This window comes from Hemiscyllium ocellatum, chromosome 14, assembly GCF_020745735.1.
Source record: "Hemiscyllium ocellatum isolate sHemOce1 chromosome 14, sHemOce1.pat.X.cur, whole genome shotgun sequence".
Classification (NCBI taxonomy): domain Eukaryota; kingdom Metazoa; phylum Chordata; class Chondrichthyes; order Orectolobiformes; family Hemiscylliidae; genus Hemiscyllium; species Hemiscyllium ocellatum.
The window spans coordinates 4696181-4718430 of NC_083414.1; the positions used below are offsets into that span (position 1 = coordinate 4696181).

Genomic DNA, 22250 nt, shown 5'->3' on the forward strand with positions numbered 1-22250 from the left:
AGGGGCACGGAACTCCTATAGATAACACAAAAACAGGACTAGCACAGTAAGAGAAATCCACTATCTACAGCAAGGGAGTGTATGATCCATCAAAACCTGTCAATTAGGAAATAAAATCATCGGGTCTGGGCCAATCTGATGAGAATGCACATCTACAAGTAGCGAGAAGGGCTTATGCCCGAAACGTCGATTCTCCTGCTCCTCGGATGCTGCCTGGCCTGCTGTGTTTTTCCAGCACCACATTTTTCAACAAGTAGCGAGTACATGTCTAACAAGGAATGTACGTAAATATTTTCTGTAGTGTAAACGACTGTATAAGCTATGTGCTACCCATAATGGAATACAATGTACGAGTTATGCAGGACTAGTTTAGCCCTACTTCTTGGCTTTTGTACTCTATGCCTATTCATGGTCCTAATTCCGATAGCATAAAGCCCAGAATCCAGCAAACCATGCCAAAAATTACCCTGCACCTTCAAGGCTTTGTGTATAACCACCCTGAAATCTGGGTTAGGACTGAACATCCATTCCTATAGTTATAGGATGAGACAACACAGCAGGAAACCATTCAGCCCACTGCACGTATGCTAGCTTAAGTAGGTTTTTCTGTAATCGATCCCTATACTCTTGCCATTTAAATCTGTGGAATTCTATAAAAGGACCAGCCACTAGGCCAAATGACCCAAGATATCAGTGCTTCAACAATGCTGCAGCACAGTGTATTATGGCATCTCTTAAATCTTGAATGTGGCGGGGCTGCACACTGAATAACCGTTGTACTCAAGACATGAAAATTACCTTGAAAGATTTAACCGAAGAGATCCCACTGTCAGGCTGTCTCTGATAGTCATAGCGTGAGAATGGTCCCTTCAGGACTGCGCCGCAGTGTTTCAGGTCAATGGTCTCCTCTACAGCAATATTTCCCCAGTGTGACACTTCAATGAGACGGGTCATACTGACGATGGCCAGAAAAGGGCTGTTGTTCTCATAATGCACCCTCAGTGTATCCTGAAATGTCAAGGACAGATCATAGGACATGACATCAGCCATGAAAAACAATCACAGAAGAGATCCTGGATTCTTGCCTTGTCTAAGTCCATCACATATGTTTCCAAAACACTTGAGCTACATTTTCTCAGTCTGGAGGGAACAGGTTTGACAGCTTGTTTCAGGTCTCTGGCACTGTCACAATGTAATCCAAACCACATCATGTATCTCTGACATGTTGCCAATCTGAGTCAGGGGTTAAAACATAGAACATAGAACAATACAGCACAGAACAGGCCCTTCGGCCCACGATGTTGTGCCGAACATCTATCCTAGATTAAGCACCCATCCATGTACCTATCCAATTGCCGCTTAAAGGTCGCCAATGATTCTGACTCTACCACTCCCACGGGCAGCGCATTCCATGCCCCCACCACTCTCTGGGTAAAGAACCCACCCCTGACATCTCCCCTATACCTTCCACCCTTCACCCTAAATTTATGTCCCCTTGTAACATTCTGTTGAACCCGGGGAAAAAGTTTCTGACTGTCTACTCTATCTATTCCTCTGATCATCTTATAAACCTCTATCAAGTCACCCCTCATCCTTCGCCGTTCCAACGAGAAAAGGCCGAGAACTCTCAACCTATCCTCGTACGACCTATTCTCCATTCCAGGCAACATCCTGGTAAATCTTCTCTGCACCCTCTCCAAAGCTTCCACATCTTTCCTAAAGTGAGGCGACCAGAACTGCACACAGTACTCCAAATGTGGCCTAACCAAAGTCCTGTACAGCTGCAATATCACTTCACGACTCTTGAATTCAATCCCTCTGCTAATGAACACTAATACATCATAGGCCTTCTTACAAGCTCTATCCACCTGAGTGGCAACTTTCTTGGGGTTGGGGCAAGCAGTTCTTCACCATAAAGGGCATATCATTTCAGACTCTCAGAATGTGTATGAATCAGAGATTGAATAAATAAATGCAAATTACCACAGACCTATTACTTGCTTTGTGCAAACTGACAGTCACATTTGCTGATATAACAATCCTCTAAAAACCAACTACTTGATTTGCAAAATGCTTTAAGATATTTGTGAGACATGCAATGAACAAGTGCATGCTTTTCCATTCTTATAGAAGCAGATAAACTGAAATCTATTTACCATGGAGGCAACAGTACCAAGGACAACCCTATGTAAATGTCACAGCCAAGAACTTCAATCGAGCAAACAGGGTGTCTATGCTGATCTTATCCAATTACTTCACTCCACTGCTCTTTCCCTGCAGTCTATGATTCTTTTCAATTTTCTCCGTAAAATTGACCAGGTTTTCAATATGGTACAATTCTGTAATTTCTGATCTTATTAGACTCTCCAGGCACAGTCACAGCAGTGGTTTTTCCAACAGATGGCCAAATCACTATAAGCAGCATTGCCAAACATCTACGCAGCTCTACAATAAAATTAAAAATATGCAGGAGATACACATCCAAGTTAATTAGAGTAGGCAATGTGTTGGCTGGTCACATCTCTAAAATCTTAATTGAAAAACTATGCAAGCCCACATTTTGTATGTCAAATTTGAATCCTGGAAATTAGGAAAAAGACAAGGTGATTGGTGAGGGGATAAAAGTGTTATCCTCACCTGGCTGAAGCCAGCGATGTCCTTGAAGGGTCCATAATCAATGGTGTCTTCAGATTTGCTAGGATTACCAAGCTTGGTGTAATTTTCGATGTTCTTCGAAGCAAGCTTGACCCGAGTGGTCTGGGTCTTGGTGGGATACGGCGAGTAGAAGTAATGGCTGCCCTCAAAGACGACAAATTGCTTCTCAGCCTGGGCAATGTGGGTGGGGAAAGGCTGCAAAACGTGTGTGAATGCGGATTCAAGTGCGAGCTTGACTTTGGCACCAGCAGCCAACTGCGTTCCCAGCTTAACTTTGAAGAACTTGCCACTGCAAATAAAATAGAAAGTGCTCAGATAGATCCAAAGAGATTCTTTAGACCATAGGACACAGGAACAGAAACGAGGTCATTTGGTCCATCAACTCTGCTCCGCCATTCAATCATACCAGATAGGTTTTTCAACCCTATTTTCCCACTTTCTGCCCATCACCTTTGATCCCCATGACAATCAAGAACTTATCTGTTTTAAATATACAATCCAATCCACAAATTGGATTGCACACAATCCAATCCACAAATTTTCGACCAGTTAACCCAACAAGGCTTTAATTCCATAACATACACTCAGCTTTCCAGTTGAATTCATGTTTATAACAGAGTAATTTTCTTGGCCAAAGATGTATGGTATATTGGCTTTTGTTAGCAGAGGGACTGAGTTTAAGAACTGCGAGGTTATGCTGTAGCTCGATAAAGCCATGGTTAGACCACACTTGGAATATTGTGCTCAGTTCTGGTCACCTCATTATAGGAAGGACATGGAAGCTTTACAGAGATTGCAGAGGAGGTTAACGAAGATGCTGCCTGGACTGCACGGCAGGTCTTATGAAGAAAGGTTGAGGGAACTAGGGCTTTTCTCATTGGAGTGAAGAATGGTGACAGGTGACTTGATAGAGGTGCACAAGATGATGAGTGGCATAGATAGAGTGGATATCCAGAGAATTTTTTCCAGGGTGGAAATGGCAATCACAAAGGGGCATAATTTTAAGATGATTGGAAGAAGGTTTAGGGGAGATGTCAGAGGTAGGTGCTTTACACAGAGTGTGGTGGGTGCATGGAATGCACTGCCGGCAGTAGTAGTAGAGTCAGATACATTAGGGACATTTTAAGCAACACTTGGATAGGCACAGGGATGATAGTAAAATGTCAAAATGTGGGTTGGTTTGATCTGAGATAAGGATAAAAGGTCGGCACAACATTGAGGTCCGAAGGGCCTGTACTGTGTTGAACTGTTCTATGTTCTAATTCACAACAAGGGATCGGAGTCCCATGTAGACTATGCAGGTAAGAGTGGCAAGGTGTCTGACTGATTTTTTTTAAACAAAAGAAAAAAAGTCTTGCTCAATCAGTAGTCAATTTTCCTCAGGCTCTATTTCCATGAGTTTCATAACTTTCCCTGTTGGGATATGAACTCTAGTCTGACTACACAACTATTCCTGGTAATTTAAAACAAAAATTGACAGGATTTGGGGGTCATTGGCTAGGCCAGCATTTGCTGCCCACCCCTTTCCTTCAACTGTGTAAGTGGATTCCAGGTTATTGACTATGACAAAAAAAGGGAACAGTTGGTATCTGTCAAGTGAGACTGGTGGTGTTCCCAAGCACTTGCTGCCACCTAGTCTAAGTGGGAGATAACAAAGATTTGCAAGGTGTTGGGGAACAAGCCTTGGCAAGTTCCTGCAGTGCATATTGTATATGGCATACACTGGTATATATGGATAGACAAGCACAAGAGGGAAGCAAAACAGGATTACAATGACAAGTTTAAATGAGGAAAATTGGAAGGAAGTTTGAATGGAGCATTAACACTGGCACAGACTGGTTGGGTCAAATAGGATATCTAGCACAGATACATCCCACGTGAAGGATGTTAGAATGGCGGGGAGAAATTCTGGGAAGAAGGGCCATGATGATTCAATGGCAGAGCCAATAATAGTGGGATAGAGGTAAGTGAATAGACGAGATTGTGAACTAAATTACTCTGATCTCACTGCTTCTAATATCACTGAGACTAGTACCCACTATGCAAACATACTACATTCCAATACAGTATTCCATGACACTGGTAATTTCAGAATTCGTCATTTTGCTGAGTGTTTGTCATTGTTCAAATGGATAAAATGCAAAAAAAACCCCACAAGATATACACTTAGGATCAGAAGTTGGCTAGCTGACAGAAGACAGAGGGTGGTGTTTGATGGGAAATGTTCATGCAGGAGTTCAGGTACTAATGGTGAATCTCTAGTGCCTCACAACACACTTCACATTCAACAACCAAATATACGAACAAATCAACGGCACACCCATGGGCTCACCCATCTCTGGACTCATAGCAGAAGCGGTAATACAAAGATTAGAACCAACAGTCTTACCGCAAATTCAACCCAAACTCTGGGTCAGATATGTGGATGACACCTTTGTAATCATTAAAAACACAAATAGACAACACACACCAGATCATCAACGCCACACTCACAGGAATCCGATTCACTAGAGAGGAAGAAAAGGACAACAAACTTCCATTCCTAGACGTGATGGTACAGAGAACATTTCGATGTTGTGGCTATTACGGAGACATGGGTAGAACAGGGACAGGAATGGCTGTTGCAGGTTACAGGGTTTCAATGTTTTAGTAGGGTCAGAGGTGGGGGTAAAAGAGGGGGAGGTGTGGCATTGCTTGTCAAGGATAGTATTACAGCGGTTGAAAGGACGATGGATGAATACTCGCCATCTGAGGTAGTTTGGGCTGAGGTTAGAAATAGGAAAGGTGAGGTCACCCTGTTAGGAGTTTTCTACAGGTCTCCTAATAGTCCTAGAGACGTAGAAGAAAGGATTGCGAGGATGATTCAGGAGAAGAGTGAAAGTAGTAGGGGGTTGTTATGGGGGACTTTAACTTTCCAGATATTGACTGGGAAAGCTATAGCTCGAGTATGTTAGATGGGTCAGTGTTTGTCCAATGTGTGCAGGAGGGTTTCCTGACACAATATGTAGACAGGCCAACAAGAGGTGAGGCCATACTGGATTTGGTTCTGGGTAACGAACAGGCCAGGTGTTAGAATTGGAGGTAGGTGAGCACTTTGGGGACAGTGACCACAATTCGGTGACTTTTACTCTAGTTATGGAGAGGGATAAGTGCGCACTGCAGAGCAAGAGTTATAGCTGGGGGCAGGGAAATTATGATGCGGTGAGGCATGACTTAGGATGTGTGGCTTGGAAAAGTAGGCTTCAAGGGAAGGGCACAATCGATATGTGGAGCTTGTTCAAGGAGCAACTATTGAGTGTCCTTGGTAAGTATGTACCAGTCAGGCAGGGAGGAAAGGGTCATGTGAGGGAGCCGTGGTTTAATAAGGAATTAGAATCCCTTGTTAAAGGGAAGAGGGCGGCCTATGTAAAGATGAGGCGTGAAGGTTCAATTGAGGCAATTGAGAGTTATAAGGTAGCCAGGAAGGATCTAAAGAGAGAGCGAAGAGCAGCAAGGAGGGGACATGAAAAGTCCTTGGTTGGTAGGATTAGGGAAAACCCAAAGGTTTTCTATAGGTATGTCAGGGATAAAAGAATGACTAGGGTAGGAATAGGTCCAGTCAAGGGTAGTAGTGGGAAGTTGTGCGTGGAGGCTGAAGAGATTGGGGAGACACTGAATGAATACTTTTCGTCAGTATTCACTCACGAACAGGACATTGTTGCCGATGTGAATATTGAGTCACAATTAATTAGAATGGATGGCTTTGAGGTATGTAGGGAAGAGGTGTTGAAAATTCTGGAAAGGGTGAAAATTGATAAGTCCCCTGGGCCTGATGGCATTTATCCTAGGATTCTCTGGGAAGCAAGGGAGGAGATTGCAGAGCCATTGGTCTTGGTTTTTATGTCGTCGTTGTCTACAGGAATAGTGCCAGAAGACTGGAGGACAGCAAATGTGGTTCCCTTGTTCAAGAAGGGGAGTAACGATAACCCTAGTAACTATAGGCCAGTGAGTCTCGCTTCTGCTGTGGGCAAAGTCTTAGAAAGAATTGTAAGGGACAGGATTTATGAACATCTGGATAGGAATAATGTGATCAAGGATAGTCAGCATGGTTTTGTGAAGGGCAGGTCGTGCCTCACAAACCTTATTGAATTCTTTGAGAAGGTGACTAAGGAGGTGGACGAGGGTAAAGCGGTAGATGTGGTGTATATGGATTTTAGCAAGGCGTTCGATAAGGTACCCCATGGTCGGCTAATGCAAAAAATACAGAGGTATGGCATTGAGGGTGCGTTAGAGGTTTGGATTAGGAATTGGCTGGCTGGAAGAAGACAGAGGGTAGTAGTTGATGGTAAAGATTCATCTTGGAGTGCAGTTACTAGCGGTGTTCCGCAAGGATCTGTTTTGGGACCATTGCTGTTTGTCATTTTTATAAATGACCTGGAGGAGGGGCTAGAAGGTTGGGTGAGCAAGTTTACGAAAGTCGGTGGAGTTGTTGACAGTGGGGAAGGATGTGACAGGTTACAGCGGGATATAGATAAGCTGCAGAGCTGGGCAGAAAGGTGGCAAATGGAGTTCAATGTAGGTAAGTGTGAAGTGATTCACTTTGGTAAGAGTAACAAGAAGATGGAGTACTGGGCTAATGGTCGGATACTTGGTAGTGTGGATGAGCAGAGGGATCTTGGTGTCCATGTACACAGATCTCTGAAAGTTTCCACCCAGGTAAATAGTGCTGTGAAGAAGGCATATGACGTACTGGCTTTTATTTAGAGGAATTGAGTTCCGGAGTCCTGAGGTCATGTTGCAGTTGTATAAGACTCTGGTGCGGCCGCATCTGGAGTATTGTGTGCAGTTTTGGTCGCCATACTATAGGAAGGATGTGGAGGCACTGGAACGGGTGCAGAGGAGGTTTACCAGGATGTTGCCTGGTATGGTAGGAAGATCGTATGAGGAAAGGCTGAGACACTTGGGGCTGTTTTCATTGGAGAAAAGAAGGTTTAGGGGTGACTTGATAGAGGTGTACAAGATGATTAGGGGTTTAGACAGGGTTGACAATGAGAACCTTTTTCCACGTATGGAATCAGCTATTACGAGGGGCATAGCTTTAAATAAGGGGAGGTAGGTATAGGACAGATGTTAGGGGTAGATTCTTTACTCAGCGAGTCGTGAGTTCATGGAATGCCCTGCCAGTAGCAGTTGTGGATTCTCCCTCTTTATGGGCATTTAAACGGGCATTGGATAGGCATATGGAGGATAGTGGGCTAGTGTAGGTTAGGTGGGCTTGGGTCGGCGCAACATCGAGGGCCAAAGGGCCTGTACTGCGCTGTATTTTTCTATGTTCTATGTAACACCGAATGGAGAATTCACCACAAAGGTATACAGGAAAGCCACACTCACAGACCAAGTCCTGAACTACGAAAGCAACCACCCCAACACACACAAAAGAAGTTGCATCAAGACACTATTCCAAAGAGCCACATCACACTGCAGTACACCAGAACTGCAAACAGAGGAAGAAGAACACCTATACAATGTATTCGCCAAAAACGGATACCCCTGCAATTTCATCAACAGATGCCTAAGGGAAAGACAACGGAACGAGGACATGCCAAACCCAAAGGACTAGCCACACTACCATACATCAAGAGCATTTCCGAACTGACAGCCAGACTACTGCGACCACTAGGACTCATAACAGCACACAAACCAACAGCCACTCTCAGACAACAACTCACCAGAACGAAGGACCCGACACCCAGCATGAGCAAAACCAATGTAGTGTACAAAATCCCATGCAAGGACTGTGCAAAACACTACATAGGACAAACAGGAAGACAGCTAACGATCCGCATCCATGAACACCAACTAGCCACGAATCGACATGACCAGCTATCCCTAGTAGCCACACATGCAGATGACAAGCAACATGAATTCAACTGGGACAACACTACTATTATAGGACAAGCCAAACAGAGAACAGCCAGGGAATTCCTAGAGGCATGGCACTCATCCACAGATTCAACCAATAAGCACATCGATCTGGACCCAATATACCGACCACTGCAATGGACAGCTGGAATTGACAACTGGAAGCGGCAGATTCAAACCCCTACAAGTGCTGGAGGAATGATCACAGAAGTGCTTCACAAGAGGCTCCCAAGCATTGAGGATGTCACCTAGACAGGGGACGAAACGTTTGCAACACAAATTCCCAGCTCGGCGAACAGAACCACAACAACGAGCACCTGAGCTACAAATCTTCTCACAAACTTTGAACATAGATAAGCTGTAGAGCTGGCAAATGGAGTTTAATGCAGAAAAGTGAAAGATGATTCACTTTGGAAGGAGTAACAGGAACGCTGAGTAGTGGGCTTATGGTAAGATTCTTTGTAGTGTAGATGAGCAGAGAGATCTGGGTGTCCATGTATATCGATCCCTCAAATTTGCCACCCAGGTTAATAGGGCTGTTAAGACGACATACAGTGTGTTAGCTTTTATTCGTAGAGGGATCCAGAACTATGAGATCATGTTGCAGCTGTACAAAACTCTGGAGCGGCCACACGTAAGAGTATTGCATACAGTTCTGGTCATTGCATTATAGGAAGGAGGTGGAAGCATTGGAAAGGGTTCAGAGGAGATTTACTAGGATGTTGCCTGGTATGGAGGAAAGGTCTTACGAGGAAAGGATGAGGGACTTGAAGCTGCTTTCGTTATAGAGAAGGTGGTTGAGAGGTGACTTAATTGAGACACAAAGATAATCAGAGGGTTAGATCCCGTAGACAGAGCCTTTTTCCTCGGATGGTGATGGCTAGCATGGGGGGCATAGCTTCCAATTGAGGAGTGATAAATAAAGGACAGATGTCAGAGGTAGTTTTTTTAAACTCAGAGTAGTAGCGGCATAGAACACACTGCCTGCAGCAGTTATAGACTTGCCAACTTTACGGGCATTTAAATGGTCGAGAATGGAATAGTGTAGGTTCGGTGGGCTTCAGATTGGTTTCACCACCATGTGAAACCATCGAGGGCGGAACTGTACTGCACTGTACTTCTATGTTCAAAAGTCAGAATAACCGCGATGCTGAAGATCAGAAACAAAAATATAAATTGCTGGAAAAACTCAGGTCTGGCAGCATTTGTGGAGAGAAATCTGAGTTAACATTTCAAGTCCAGTGACCCTTCTTCAGATATCTTGATGAAGAAAGGCTTTTGCCTGAAGTGACGATTCTCCTGCTCCTCAGACGATTCTCCTGACCTGCTGTGCTTTGACTTCTTCAGATATATCACACTCAGCTGCCAGTGACTTTGCTGAATGGATTGTATGACACCTGGTTGAGAACCTCTGGCCTAGTTCACTACAGCAACTTCCCTGTATCCACTTGGCTAAAAAGAGAATTTGGCAGAGATGGGGACAGCAGTAACATTACAACTAGTCTTAAATCAAGCAGACAAGACAATGTGCAGCAATTGCGAGGGGGCTGTCAAGAAGTGTCAGCTGTGTTAGCTGCTTACATTTTTTTGTGGGGTGGGGGTTGTGATTCCCAAATCTGTAATGACAGCTATGTAATGCAGTATGGTCCAGAATAGCTAGTGCAGAGGTGCGAAAAAAAAAACACAGCTGGGCAGGTTGGCCAAGTAATGTCAATAAAATGGTCAGTACCCAGAGCAGCCAATTTGGTGCAGTGGATTATCTCCACTGGCTGACCAATCAGCTAATGAGAGCTGTTCATCTGAACAGCAGCAATCATTGGGCAGGACACAGCAGAACCGCAGACATTCCTTCTTTCTCACGTCTCATGTCCTGAACTAGTCAGAGACTGCTGAAGACTGCTCTATATAGTTAAAAGTGCAGATTTTACCAGGTTAAAGTGCAAATAAAAGTGCTAACCCTTTGATAGGGAATAGATACAAACAAGATAGAGATAAGTTACTTACCTCTGCCCTGTGACACGCGTCTCTTCCAATACCAATGAGGTTTCTTCTTCGTCATCAGTTTTCAGCTGGATAAAATGAGAAGTCAAATTAATTGTAAAATGGAGTTCAAACACTTAACAAACCACCCTCCCAAATAACTTAGAGTTAAAAATAAGGAATGGTGAAAACAGTAGGGACAAAAGGCTCATGGTAGGGACAAAAGGCTCATGGTAGGGTATTACAGACATTAGCTTGATACCTCAGTCTAAGGATTGTGCTCCCACTCTCAGCTGCAGTGCACGGTTTATTCACTGCTATTTTGCTCCCCACTTCCCTGAAGGCACTGACTTCCAGCTGGGATGTTGTCTCACTGCTACAAGCATCATTTGCTTTCTCAGCCAAGTGAACAATATGTAGGGATCCAGATACTAATTTCAGCAAGCTTTACAAAGGGATGAAATCTGTCCATACAGAATACTTTCCACCACTAGATAGAAATCATTGGTTTCTTCCCTCTGTTCAACACAGGGTTAGAACCACAAACATGAAAATCATTAATAAATTGGTACGGCAATCGTGTTTTCATGGCCTAAGAGCAAACAAGCGCATTTCAGACAGACATGGCAAAGGACTTGGTTTAATACTTCACCCAAGAGCCAAATCAGTTCAGCAGCCTCTCAGTATTACCTTGCAATCTCAATCTAGATAACATATCAAGTCTCACAAATATCACTTGAATTTTCTGAGATCAAGCACAAGTGAAGCAAGAAGGACATACTCACTGTTCAACAGTGTGCTGATTTTAATCAGATAACTCTGCACAGATTTAGGAAAAAGATAGGGGTTACAGAAGGGCTCAGTCCTGCGGCTTCTTGGGAATAATTTACTACAGGGACCAGTTGTAGTGAACAACCAGGGGTCCACACAACCCATTGACTCATACAAGAAAAAGTGTGATGATAAAATAGGACAAGTAGCCAGACACTAGGTCAGAGAAACAGACGTAAGAGTTAGCATTTATTGAAATCTGTCAGTTACAGCAGAGTATAGTTGAGTTTCAAAAGGAAGGAAGTAAAGTGGCTGTTAAGGACAATTCAGCAGTTTGGACACAGACTACAGCATAAACTAATAACCAGATATATCTTTAATGATATTAGATGAGGGATCATCAATGTGTATGACAGGAGACAGCTTCCCCACTCCTCTGTGAATATTTATATCTGATGAGACATTGGTTTAACATATCCAACATTTGGCATGTCTAACAATGGACTCTTCATGTGGATGCACTGGTTACAAAGGCCCAACAATGTCTCTTCTTCCTCAGGCAGCTGAGGAAATTTGGCATGACAGCAAATACCCTTGCCAACTTTTATAGGGGCTCTACTGAGAACATTCTGTCTGGATGTATCACTACCTGGTATGGTAACTGTACCATTCAAGATCGGAGATGGTTACAGAGAGTGGTGAACTCGGCCTGGACAATCACAAAGGCCAACCTCCCATCTACAGAATCCATCTACCAGGCCCACTGTCGAGGAAAGGCTGCCAGCATTCTCAAAGATCCATCCCACTCTGAATGCTTTTCTACAACTCTACTATTGGGGAGAAGGTACAAAAGCCTGAACACACACACCAGCCGGTTTCAAAACAGTTTCTGCCTGACTGTTGTTAGAATACTGAATGGACCCACAAACTCTTAGCATTTGCCTATACCTGTGTTTTGAGTTTTGCTGCTGTTTACCTATTATTTATTTATCTATGCTATTTAACTATGTGATCTGCCTGCATCGCTCCCAAGGCAAAACTTTTCACTGTGCCTTCAGTACACGTGACAATAAATCAATTCAATGAAGTACTCTTGGATATTGGTACTGTAATTGTTGGGTTAGATTGCAGTCTTGAGTTAGACTTAAGAACAAAAACATTCAGCTCTCAGGCAAGATTATCTAACCTGATTCAAGACTGGCAAATTGAAGCCTCAACATTGGTTTCACACTGTTATGCCTCGCTGGGTAATGTGCTGGAAATCAAATCCTGATACAAACAGAAGTTGAATATTTTGAAAAGTTACACAGAATTCACACATTTACCTGCCTTTCAGACCTAGGCTGACAGAAAGCAGAGAGCAGGTTTCTGTACTTAACAAGAATTACTATTTATTATACAAAGACTGTCTACCTGAACTAATTATGAACCATCAGCATGTAACTCTATGATTTCAAACTCATTAACTCCCCCTTAAACTCCCCTTCCAAACACAGTATTAAAAAAACACAGGTGTTATGGGCAGAGGGTAAAACTGGGAAAGCTGTTCAATGGTCCCTGTTCACAGGGCTTGCTGAGGTGATTCTTGTGCTGATCAGATCTTCCCTCTGTGTACTTCCATTTGTTTGCAGGATACCCAGGAGTCTGATTCACATTTAGAAAAAGGTTTTGAAGTTATTAATTAAAAGCAATAATTTACAGCAACTGAAGGGAAAAATAAAGAGAGACTGGTTTCCCTCAGGCTTAAAGTTGTAAACAGAAACAACTCCTAAGCCAATGGAGATGTGATGGTTTCTTCCCCTCTGTTCAATTTCCTGGGAACCAATCACATTGTTGCTAGCAGGCACAAAGCCTTTCTCATCAATAGCTGGACACTAATCCACAAAATAACCAGCTACTTGTTGCTGGCTGAATCTCAGGCTTGGCTCCAGCTTGCATGCAAACCACCTACAGAAGAATCTTGATTATCTGAAAGACACGGGCAGGGAGTATTTTGCTCGGAGAAAGCGAACGTTAGGAAAATACAGTTTACATCGAGACAGAGATCTTGTTTGGATAATCGACGTTCGAATAAGAGGTTCCTCTGTACTACTATTTTTCCAGCAGCTGTGTAAATTTACTTATGAAGATCTGGACCCGTGGGGGTCCAGCACTTCTGTTTTCCACAGAGGATCTGCACAAATGGCTTAAAACATTTTAATATTTTTCTTAAAGAAGGGTACAGGCCATGATCGCATTGTACATTCAAACAATTACCAATCAATACACAACACTGCTTTATTTGAGTCACTTGCTCCAATGATATTTCCTGGGAACCAACTTTATTTTCCATTGCTTAGGCCACTCTTACCTCATGAACTGAGCCACTGCACCTGCACCCGAAGGTCAGTCAGGATGACTAGTAATGTAATTTAGATTAGATTACTTACAGTGTGGAAACAGGCCCTTCGGTCCAACAAGTCCACACTGACCCGCCGAAGCGCAACCCACCCATACCCCTACATATTACCCTTTACCTAACGCTACGGACAATTTAGCATGGCCAATTCACCTGACCCGCACATCTTTGGACTGTGGGAGGAAACCGGAGCACCCGGAGGAAACCCACACAGACACGGGGAGAACGTGCAAACTCCACACAGTCAGTCGCCTGAGTCGGGAATTGAACCCAGGTCTCAGGCGCTGTGAGGCAGCAGTGCTAACCACTGTGCCACCGGAGTCGAGTTATTTATGTGCTTTAAAGGGTGCTTTGTCTGCTAATCTGTATTGAAGCAGACTGTGGTGAGCCACTTAGGCAGCTCCAGCAGAATTAGCATTTAGTAACTTAAAAACCATTTTATGCAGGTTTAGCTGAATTGTCAGTTTGCAGCCTAGAAGCCATTTTGTCATATTAGTTGCATCGAGAAGCCATCTTGTTGCCACCTAGGATATTAAGAACATCTGTTAAGTGGTCGTCCTAGATTCTCACATATAATGAATGTCAGTTACTTGCCTTTCTAAAAGAAATCCCTAGTGAGGCTAGGGATTTACTGATCTTTACTATAGCCATGGAGAGGGATAGGAGCAGACAGTACGGGAAAGTATTTAATTGGGGGAGGGGAAATTACAATGCTACTAGACAGATACTATGGAGCATAAATTGGGAACAGACAGTCTCAGGGAGATGCACAACAGAAATACAGAGATTGTTTAGGGAGCACTTGCTGCGAGTGCTGAATAAGTTCTGCCACAGAGGCAAATAAGGAACAGGAGGTTGAAGGAACCTTGGATGACAAGAGATGTGGAACATCTAGTCAAGAGGAAGAAGGAAACAAGGATCAAACAGGGTTCGAGGGTTACAAGGTAGTCAGGAAGGAACTGAAGAATGGACTTAGAAGGGGGCAGGAAAACGCCTTGGAGGGTGGATTAAACAAAACCCCAAAGCATTCTACACTTACGAGAGGAACAAGAAAATATTGCAAGTGAAGGTAGGGCTGATCAGGTATAATGGAGGGAACTTGTGCCTGGAGTCAGAGGTGGTGGGGGAGGTCTTTAATGAATACTTTGCTTCAGTATTCACGAGGGACCTTGTCATTTGAGGACAGTGGGAAACAGGCTGATATGCTCGAACAGGTTGATGTTAAGGAAGAAGACGTGCTGGAAATTTTGAAAAACAAAGATTGATAAGTGTCCTGGGCCAGACAGGAAATAGAGTCAAAAGGTGTGGTGCTGGAAAAGCACAGCCTGTTAGGCAGCATCTAAGGAGCAGGAGAGTCGACTTTTCAAGCATAAGTTCTTCATCAGGTATGTGGAGGATGCCCAAGGGGGTTGAGAGATAAATGGGAGGGGCATGGGGCTGGTAGGATGGTAGTTGGGAATGCGATAGATAGATGAAGGTGGTGGGTGATGGTGATAGGTCAGAGCAGAGGGTGGAGCAGATAGGAGGGAAAGAAGATGGACAGGTAGGATAATTCAAGAGGGAGGTGCCAAGTTGGAGGGTTGGATGTGGGATAAGGGGAGGGTAGGGGAGATGAGGAAACTGGTGAAATCAATATTGATCCTGTGTGGTTGGAGGAAGATGAGGTGTTTTTCCTCTAGGCGTCAGGTGGCTAGAATCTGGTGGTGGAGGCGGCCCAGGACGTGCATATCGTTGGTAGAGTGGAAGGGGGAGTGAAGTTGTTTAGTGCATGTCCCAGAGATGTTCTCTGACATGTTCCACAAGTGGGTATCCTATCTCCCCAGTGTAGAGGAGCAACGGACACAGTAGATGACGTGTGGGGAGGTGCAGGAAAATCTGTCAGATGTGGAAGGATCCTTCGGGGCCTTGGATGGAGGTGAAGGGGAGGTGTGGGCAAGGGAAGGTGCTGGAAGAGGAGAGTGGATTGGTGGGAGGCATGGACCTAACAAGGGAGTCACGATGGGAATAGTCTCTGCGGAAAGCAGAAAGAGATATGGAGGGAAATACCTCTGGTGGTGGTATCTGTTTGTAGGTCGCAGAAATGGCAGAGGATAATGCGTTGTACCCAGAGGTTGGTGGGGCGGAAGGTGGGGACCAGGGAGGTTCTGTCTTTGTTGGGATTGGAGGGATGGGGTTCAAGGGCAGAGGTATGTGAAGTGGAGGAGACGCACTGGAAGGTATTGTTGACCACGTGAGAGGGGAAATCGTGGTCTTTGAAGGAGGCCATCTGGGATGTTTTATGGTAGAATTGGTACTCCTTGGAGGAGATATAGCAGAGGTGGAGGACTTGGGAGTAAGGGATAGTGTTTTTACAGGAGATAGGGTGGGAGGAGATTTCCCAGACAGGATATGCCCCAGGTTACTATGGGAAGCAAGGGAAGAGATTGCTGCACCTATGATGGTGATCTTTGCGTCACCACTCTCCACTGGAGTCGTGCCAGATGACTGGAGGGTGAAAAATGTTTTTCCCTTGTTAAAGAAAAGGATAGGGATAACCATGGGAATTACAGACCAGTCAGTTTTACGTTGGTGGTGGGCAAATTATTGGAGAGGATTCTGACAGACAGGATTTATGATTATTTGGAAAAGCATAGTTTGATTACAGATAGTCCGCACGGCTTTGAGAGGAGCCAGTCAAGCCTCACAAGCCTTACTGAATTCTTTGAAGATGTGACAAAACACATTGAAGGTAGAACAGTGGATGTGGTCAACATGGATTTTAGCAAGGCATTTGATAAGGTTCCCCATGGTAGACTCATTCAGAAAGTGAGGAGGCATGGGATATCGGGGAATTTGGCTATCTGGATACAGATTTGGATGGCCCATGAAAGACAGAGGGTGGTAGTCAACGGAAAGTATTCAGCCTGGAGCTCGGCCACCAGTGGTGTTCCGCAGGGATCTATTCTGGGACATCAGCTCTTTGTGATTTTTTTTTAAATGACTTGGATGAGGAAGTGGAAGAGTGCGTTAGTCAGTTTGCCAATGTCACAAAGGTTGATGGAGTTATAGTGTGGAGGGCTGTTGTAAGTTGCAATGGAACATTGACAGAATGCAGAGCTGTGCTGATAAGTGGCAGTTGGAGTTCAACCTGGAAAAGTGAACTGATTCATTTTGGATGGTCAAATTTGAATACAGTTTATAGGGCTAAAGGCAGGATTGTTGGTAGTGTGGAGGAACAGAGGGATTTTGGGGCCGATGTCCATAGATCCCTCAAAGTTGCCACACATGTTGATAGGGTTGTTAAGAAGGCATATGGTGTGTTGGCTTTCATTAGCAGGGGAGGGTTGAGTTTAAAAGCGGAGAGGTTATACTGCAGCTCTGCAAAGACCTGGTTAGACCACACTTGGAACACTGAGTTGAGTTCTGATCGCCTCATTATAGGAAGGATGTGGAAACTTTAGAGGATGCTGCCTGGACTAGAGGGCAGGTCTTATGAAGAAAGGTTGAGGGAGGCAGGGCTTTCCTTACTGGAGCAAAGAGGATAGGAGGTGACTTGATAGAGGCGTACAAGATGATGAGAAAAAGAGTGGATGGCCAGAGACATTTTCCCCGGGGCTGAAATGGCTAACACGAGGAGGTATAATTTTAAGGTGACTGGAGAAAGGTTTAGGGGAGATGTCAGAAGTCTGTTCTTTACACAGAGAGTGGTGGGTGCGTGGAATGCACTGCAGGCAGTGGTGGTAGAGTCAGATACATTAGGGACATTTAAACGACACTTGGATAGGCACATGGATGATAGTTAAATAAAGGGTATGTAGATTTGTTTGATCTTAGGAGTAGTATAAAAGGACAGCACAACATCTAGAGCTGAAGGGCCTGTACTGTACTCTTCTGTGTTTTCAGTACTCCAAAAGTTCTCTACTAACAATTTAGTTTCCTAGCATTGAACAAATCATTCTTATTATCCTTTATCTAGATGCCACCTTTTAATGTGGAGGACAGCTGAGAGCAAGAGAGAGTCATGAGACATTCAGTAAAGTGCAATAATGCAAAGTTGGACACTATTTATGTGGCAAAAGTGAGGACTGCAGATGCTGGAGATTAGAGTCGAGTGTGGTGTTGGTAAAGCACAGCAGGTCAGGCAACATCTGAGGAGCAGGAAAATCAACGTTTTGGCCAAATGCCCTTCATCAGGAATGATTTTTTTATTTTTATGTGGAGAACTGAACAGGAATTCCAGAGCTCAGAGCTTTGCAAGCTGAAGGTACATCCAGCAATGGTAGTGCAAGGAAGTTAGGGATGAAGGTTGCACAGAAATGATGGAATGCTTGATTGTTGTGAGATTGGAGAAATTTACATTGTTAGGGGCAGGTGAGGCCATCGAGAAGAATTGTAAAGTTGAGGCACTGGACTGGAAGCCAGCAGAGGTTAGCAAGCACTGGCCAATGGGATGGGTTTGATTCAGGATGACTGTACTTGTCAACACCAATGGCAGGCTGATGAAGGGTTTATGCCCAAAACGTTGACTCTCCTGTTACTCAGATGCTGCTTGATCTGTTGTGCTTTTCCAGCACCACACTTTTTGACTCTGACTCTCCAGCATCTGCATTCCTACTTCCTCCTGTCAACACAGATTAAACAAACAGGAGAAAAAAAAATTATTTGCAAAGTCAAGTCTACATGAAGTTGAAAAAGACACTACCCTCAGTTTCCTTCACTGATGAGACTGCAGTGCCTTTTGACATTATCACATACAGACCATACACTGCAGCTTTGGCAGGAATAAGTGAATTTAATAAACTTAATGTGGGAGAGTAACAGTGGAATAGTCAAGTCGACAGGTACTGTAACAGCATGCCAGCTCCAGAAATAAATGAGCGCTTCATCAATACGAGCTACAGCAATAACAGGGCTGGAACAGGCTTGTGGGACATTATATAACAAAATGTGTAGACATTTCTCAATCTGAAAACAGATTCTAAACATCTTGTGACGTTACTGACCAGAATACTTTGGCGATCTCCACTAAAAGTTTTTATTTCAATTCCCATTAGTAAACATATTTCTGGAACAGCTAAGTCTCAGTGCGTTACACTTAGACCTCTCATTCAGATTCTAGATCGAGGAATTATCCACTACTTGCGTCCAATCAGGCTAACACTCAGTACAGAGGTGAGTACATTGCTTAGATGAGACATGAAGCAGAGGTCACATCTGATCTTTCAGGTAAACAGTCTCTTGGTTCTATTTCAGTTATCTGGCCAATATCTATCTCTCAACAGTTAACACTACTAAAAGCAATATCACATGGATATTATCACATTTCTGTTTCTAAGGCTTGATGTGTCCAAATTGGCTGCTTGGTAGTGACTATACTTCAGAAATGCTTCATTGGCAGTGAAGCACTTTGAGACAGTGGGGTTAAAAAGTGCTATTTGTATACAAGCACTTTTTTCTACTTGAAATTTGTTGCAACTAGCTGTGCACAAATTCCTGATATAAACAGTGACAATACTACACTTAACTTGCTGCAAACATTTTGGCACATTTCAATTGTGGCTGGTGCAATACAGATGGAAATCTTCCTTTTAGTTTATTTCACTTGGAGACAGGCATTATGAATAAAACTACCTGTCAAAACTCCAGATGAGTTAGCAGACATCACAAACAAAAAAGTGCTGAAAATCTTTTGTAGTTTTGATAGAAGTGAATCAGAATTTGTGCTTTGAAAATACTTTCTAAGTCTAGAACTAAAAAGGTTCCCTATGGGAGACTGATTAGCAAGGTTAGATCTCACTGAGTACAGGGAGAATTAGCCATTTGGATACAGAACTGGCTCAAAGGTAGAAGACAGAGGGTGGTGGTAGAGGGTTGTTTTTCAGACTGGAGGCTTGTGACCACTGGAGTGCCACAAGGATCAGTGCTGGATCCTCTAGTTTTTGTCATTTACATAAATGATTTGGATGCGAGTATAAGAGGTACAGTTAGTAAGTTTGCAGATGACACCAAAATTGGAGGTGTAGTGGACAGCGAAGAGAGTTACCTCAGATTACAACAGGATCTTGACCAGATGGGCCAACAGGATGAGAAATGGCAGATGGAGTTTAATTTAGATAAATACGAGGTGCTGCATTTTGGGAAAGCAAATCTTCGCAGGACTTATACACTTAATGGTCAGGTCCTAGGTAGTGTTGCTGAACAAAGAGACCGTGGAGTGCAGGTTCATAGCTCCTTGAAAATGAAGTCGCAGATAGATAGGATAGTGAAGGCGGCGTTTGGTATACTTTCCTTTATTGATCAGAGTTGAAAATATGTTTCTGGAAAAGCGCAGCAGGTCAGGCAGCATCCAAGGAACAGGAAATTCCTTCTTTGGGCTTATGCTCGAAACGTCGAATTTCCTGTTCCTTGAATGCTGCCTGATCTGCTGCGCTTTTCCAGCAACACATTTTCAGCTCTGATCTCCAGCATCTGCAGACTTCACTTTCTCCCTTATTGATCAGAGTATTGAGTACAGGAGTTGGTCGGTCATGTTGCGGCTGTACAGGACATTGGTTGGGACACTGTTGGAATAATGCGTGCAGTTCTGGTCTCCTTCCTATCGGAAAGATGTTGTGAAACTTGAAAGGATTCAGAAAAGATATACAAGGATGTTGGAGGATTTGAGCTATAGGGAGAGGCTGAACAGGCTGGGACTGTTTTCCCTAGAGCATCGGAGGCTGAGGGGTGACCTTATAGAGGTTTACAAAATTATGAGGGGCATGGATAGGGTAAATAGGTGAAGGCTTTTCCCTGTGGTCAGGGAGTCCAGAACTGGAGGGCATAGGTTTAGAGTGAGAGGGAAAAGATATAAAAGAGACCCGAGGGGCAACTTTTTCCAAACAGAGGGTGCTAAGTGTATGGAATGAGGTGCCAGAGGAAGTAGTGGAGGCTGGTACAATAGCAACATTTAAGAGGCATTTGGATGGGCATATGAATAGGAAGGGTTTGGAGGAATATGGGCTAGGTGCTGGCAGGTGGGACTAGATTGGGTTGGGATATCTGGTTGGCCCAAAGGGTCTTTTTCCATGCTGTACATCTCTATGAACTAGGGCAAACAAATTTAAGATTCAACAATTTAGGGAGTGTTTGAGAACAATGTGAGAGAAAATGAAAGACCAACAATATTAATTTAAGTGTTTGTTCAATACAGGACCAGTTGTACAACACTGATATTTTGCTATAAATTGTGTCCGATGATTCTGCTCCACCTGACAAAGGAGTAGCACTCCAAAAGTTAGTACTTCGAAATAAACTTGTCGGACTATAACCTGATGTTGTGAGATTTTTAACTAAATATTCGAATATAAGGTTTGGCTTTTTGACATTAAATTGTTTTCTTAAACTGCAACTGCAATTTAAATATGTATTTCTGTACATTTAGTCGACAATTGCAGTAGGGTTAAAATATATTTAACTCTGCAACATGTGAGTATCTGACCCTGAAGTGCTTGAGTTTTATGCATACGTGTCAAACTCCTGGAATTACACCAACACGGAAGCAAAGCTCAGTATCATTCATTCACCAAACCCCAGGGTCAGCCACACACACAAAAAAACTTTCAAAGACACGTTAGCCTTCTCTTTTTGCAAAACGCAAACCGTGTAGCCCAATGCTCAAAGGAATAAATATGTTGCATTTACCGTACATTTGTATATTGTAAGCAAAGTATATAAAAATGCAATTAAAGTAACTGAACTTGAACGGACAAATTAAACTAAAAAAAAAGCTTACGGTGACTCCTATATAGGCCAAGTGGTTCTCCAGGCCCGGCTCCACCGCCAGGATGAAGGATGAAGCCGGGGACGGCCCGCTGTTGGACAGCGTCACATCGGCGGTAATTTTTGCCAAGTGAGTCGCCAAATCTATCGAGCGCCTGACATCCTCGTTCACCAGGGAGCTGCCATACACCGGCAGCAAGGGAGAGCAGAGCCCGCAGAAGAGGATGATGTGGGAGAAGGGAACCTTCATCCTTACATAAAGAACGGATGGAGACAGATTTTGATCAGCTCCGCCCGGCTGCCGGTTCCCTCGCTCTCTCCTCCCCCATCCCACAACAAGATGGCGGCGCCTGCCTTGAAGGACCCTCCCACCCTTAGCAACGGATAGCGGCTAACTCACTGCCTGTCAGTAACTAAAACAGAAGTTGCTGGGAAATCTCAGCAGTTCTGGCAGCATCTGTGGAGAGAAATCAAAGTTAACGTTTCGGCTCGAGTGATCCTTCCACAGAACTGCCTCATTTCCTGTCAGAATTATTTGGGTTTAGATTTGAAAGGCCACTGGGTTTTGGTGGGGTGGGGAAGTAAAATACAATGATCACCACAGAAGTCACCATGAAACTTCATTAAGCAAAAAAATAAGAAAAACTGTAAATTGAACATTTAAGTGAATAATTAATAGAATAAGATCATTACAAAGTGCCAAGCAGCAAAGCTTAACAATAAAGCCAACTTTCTTTTTGCTTAGGAAGCAGAGCCAGAAAGAGATAGAATCAGTCCCCATTCATGAACACCAGGGAAGAGCATGGCA

General features: G+C 43.8%; 1 protein-coding gene across 1 annotated transcript in view; it reads right to left on the reverse strand.

Moving 5' to 3' along the window:
- rpn1 (ribophorin I) overlaps positions 1 to 21792 on the reverse strand; it is a 35592-nt gene extending 13800 nt beyond the window's left edge. The window contains exons 1-4 of the mRNA XM_060835326.1: positions 21456 to 21792; positions 10561 to 10625; positions 2638 to 2944; positions 799 to 1008 (exon numbers count right to left, since the gene is read on the reverse strand). Of these exons, the coding sequence (XP_060691309.1) occupies positions 799 to 1008; positions 2638 to 2944; positions 10561 to 10625; positions 21456 to 21692 (819 nt within the window). The 5' untranslated portion in view covers positions 21693 to 21792. The remainder of the gene's footprint in view (positions 1 to 798; positions 1009 to 2637; positions 2945 to 10560; positions 10626 to 21455) is intronic.
- Positions 21793 to 22250: the final 458 nt, after the last annotated feature.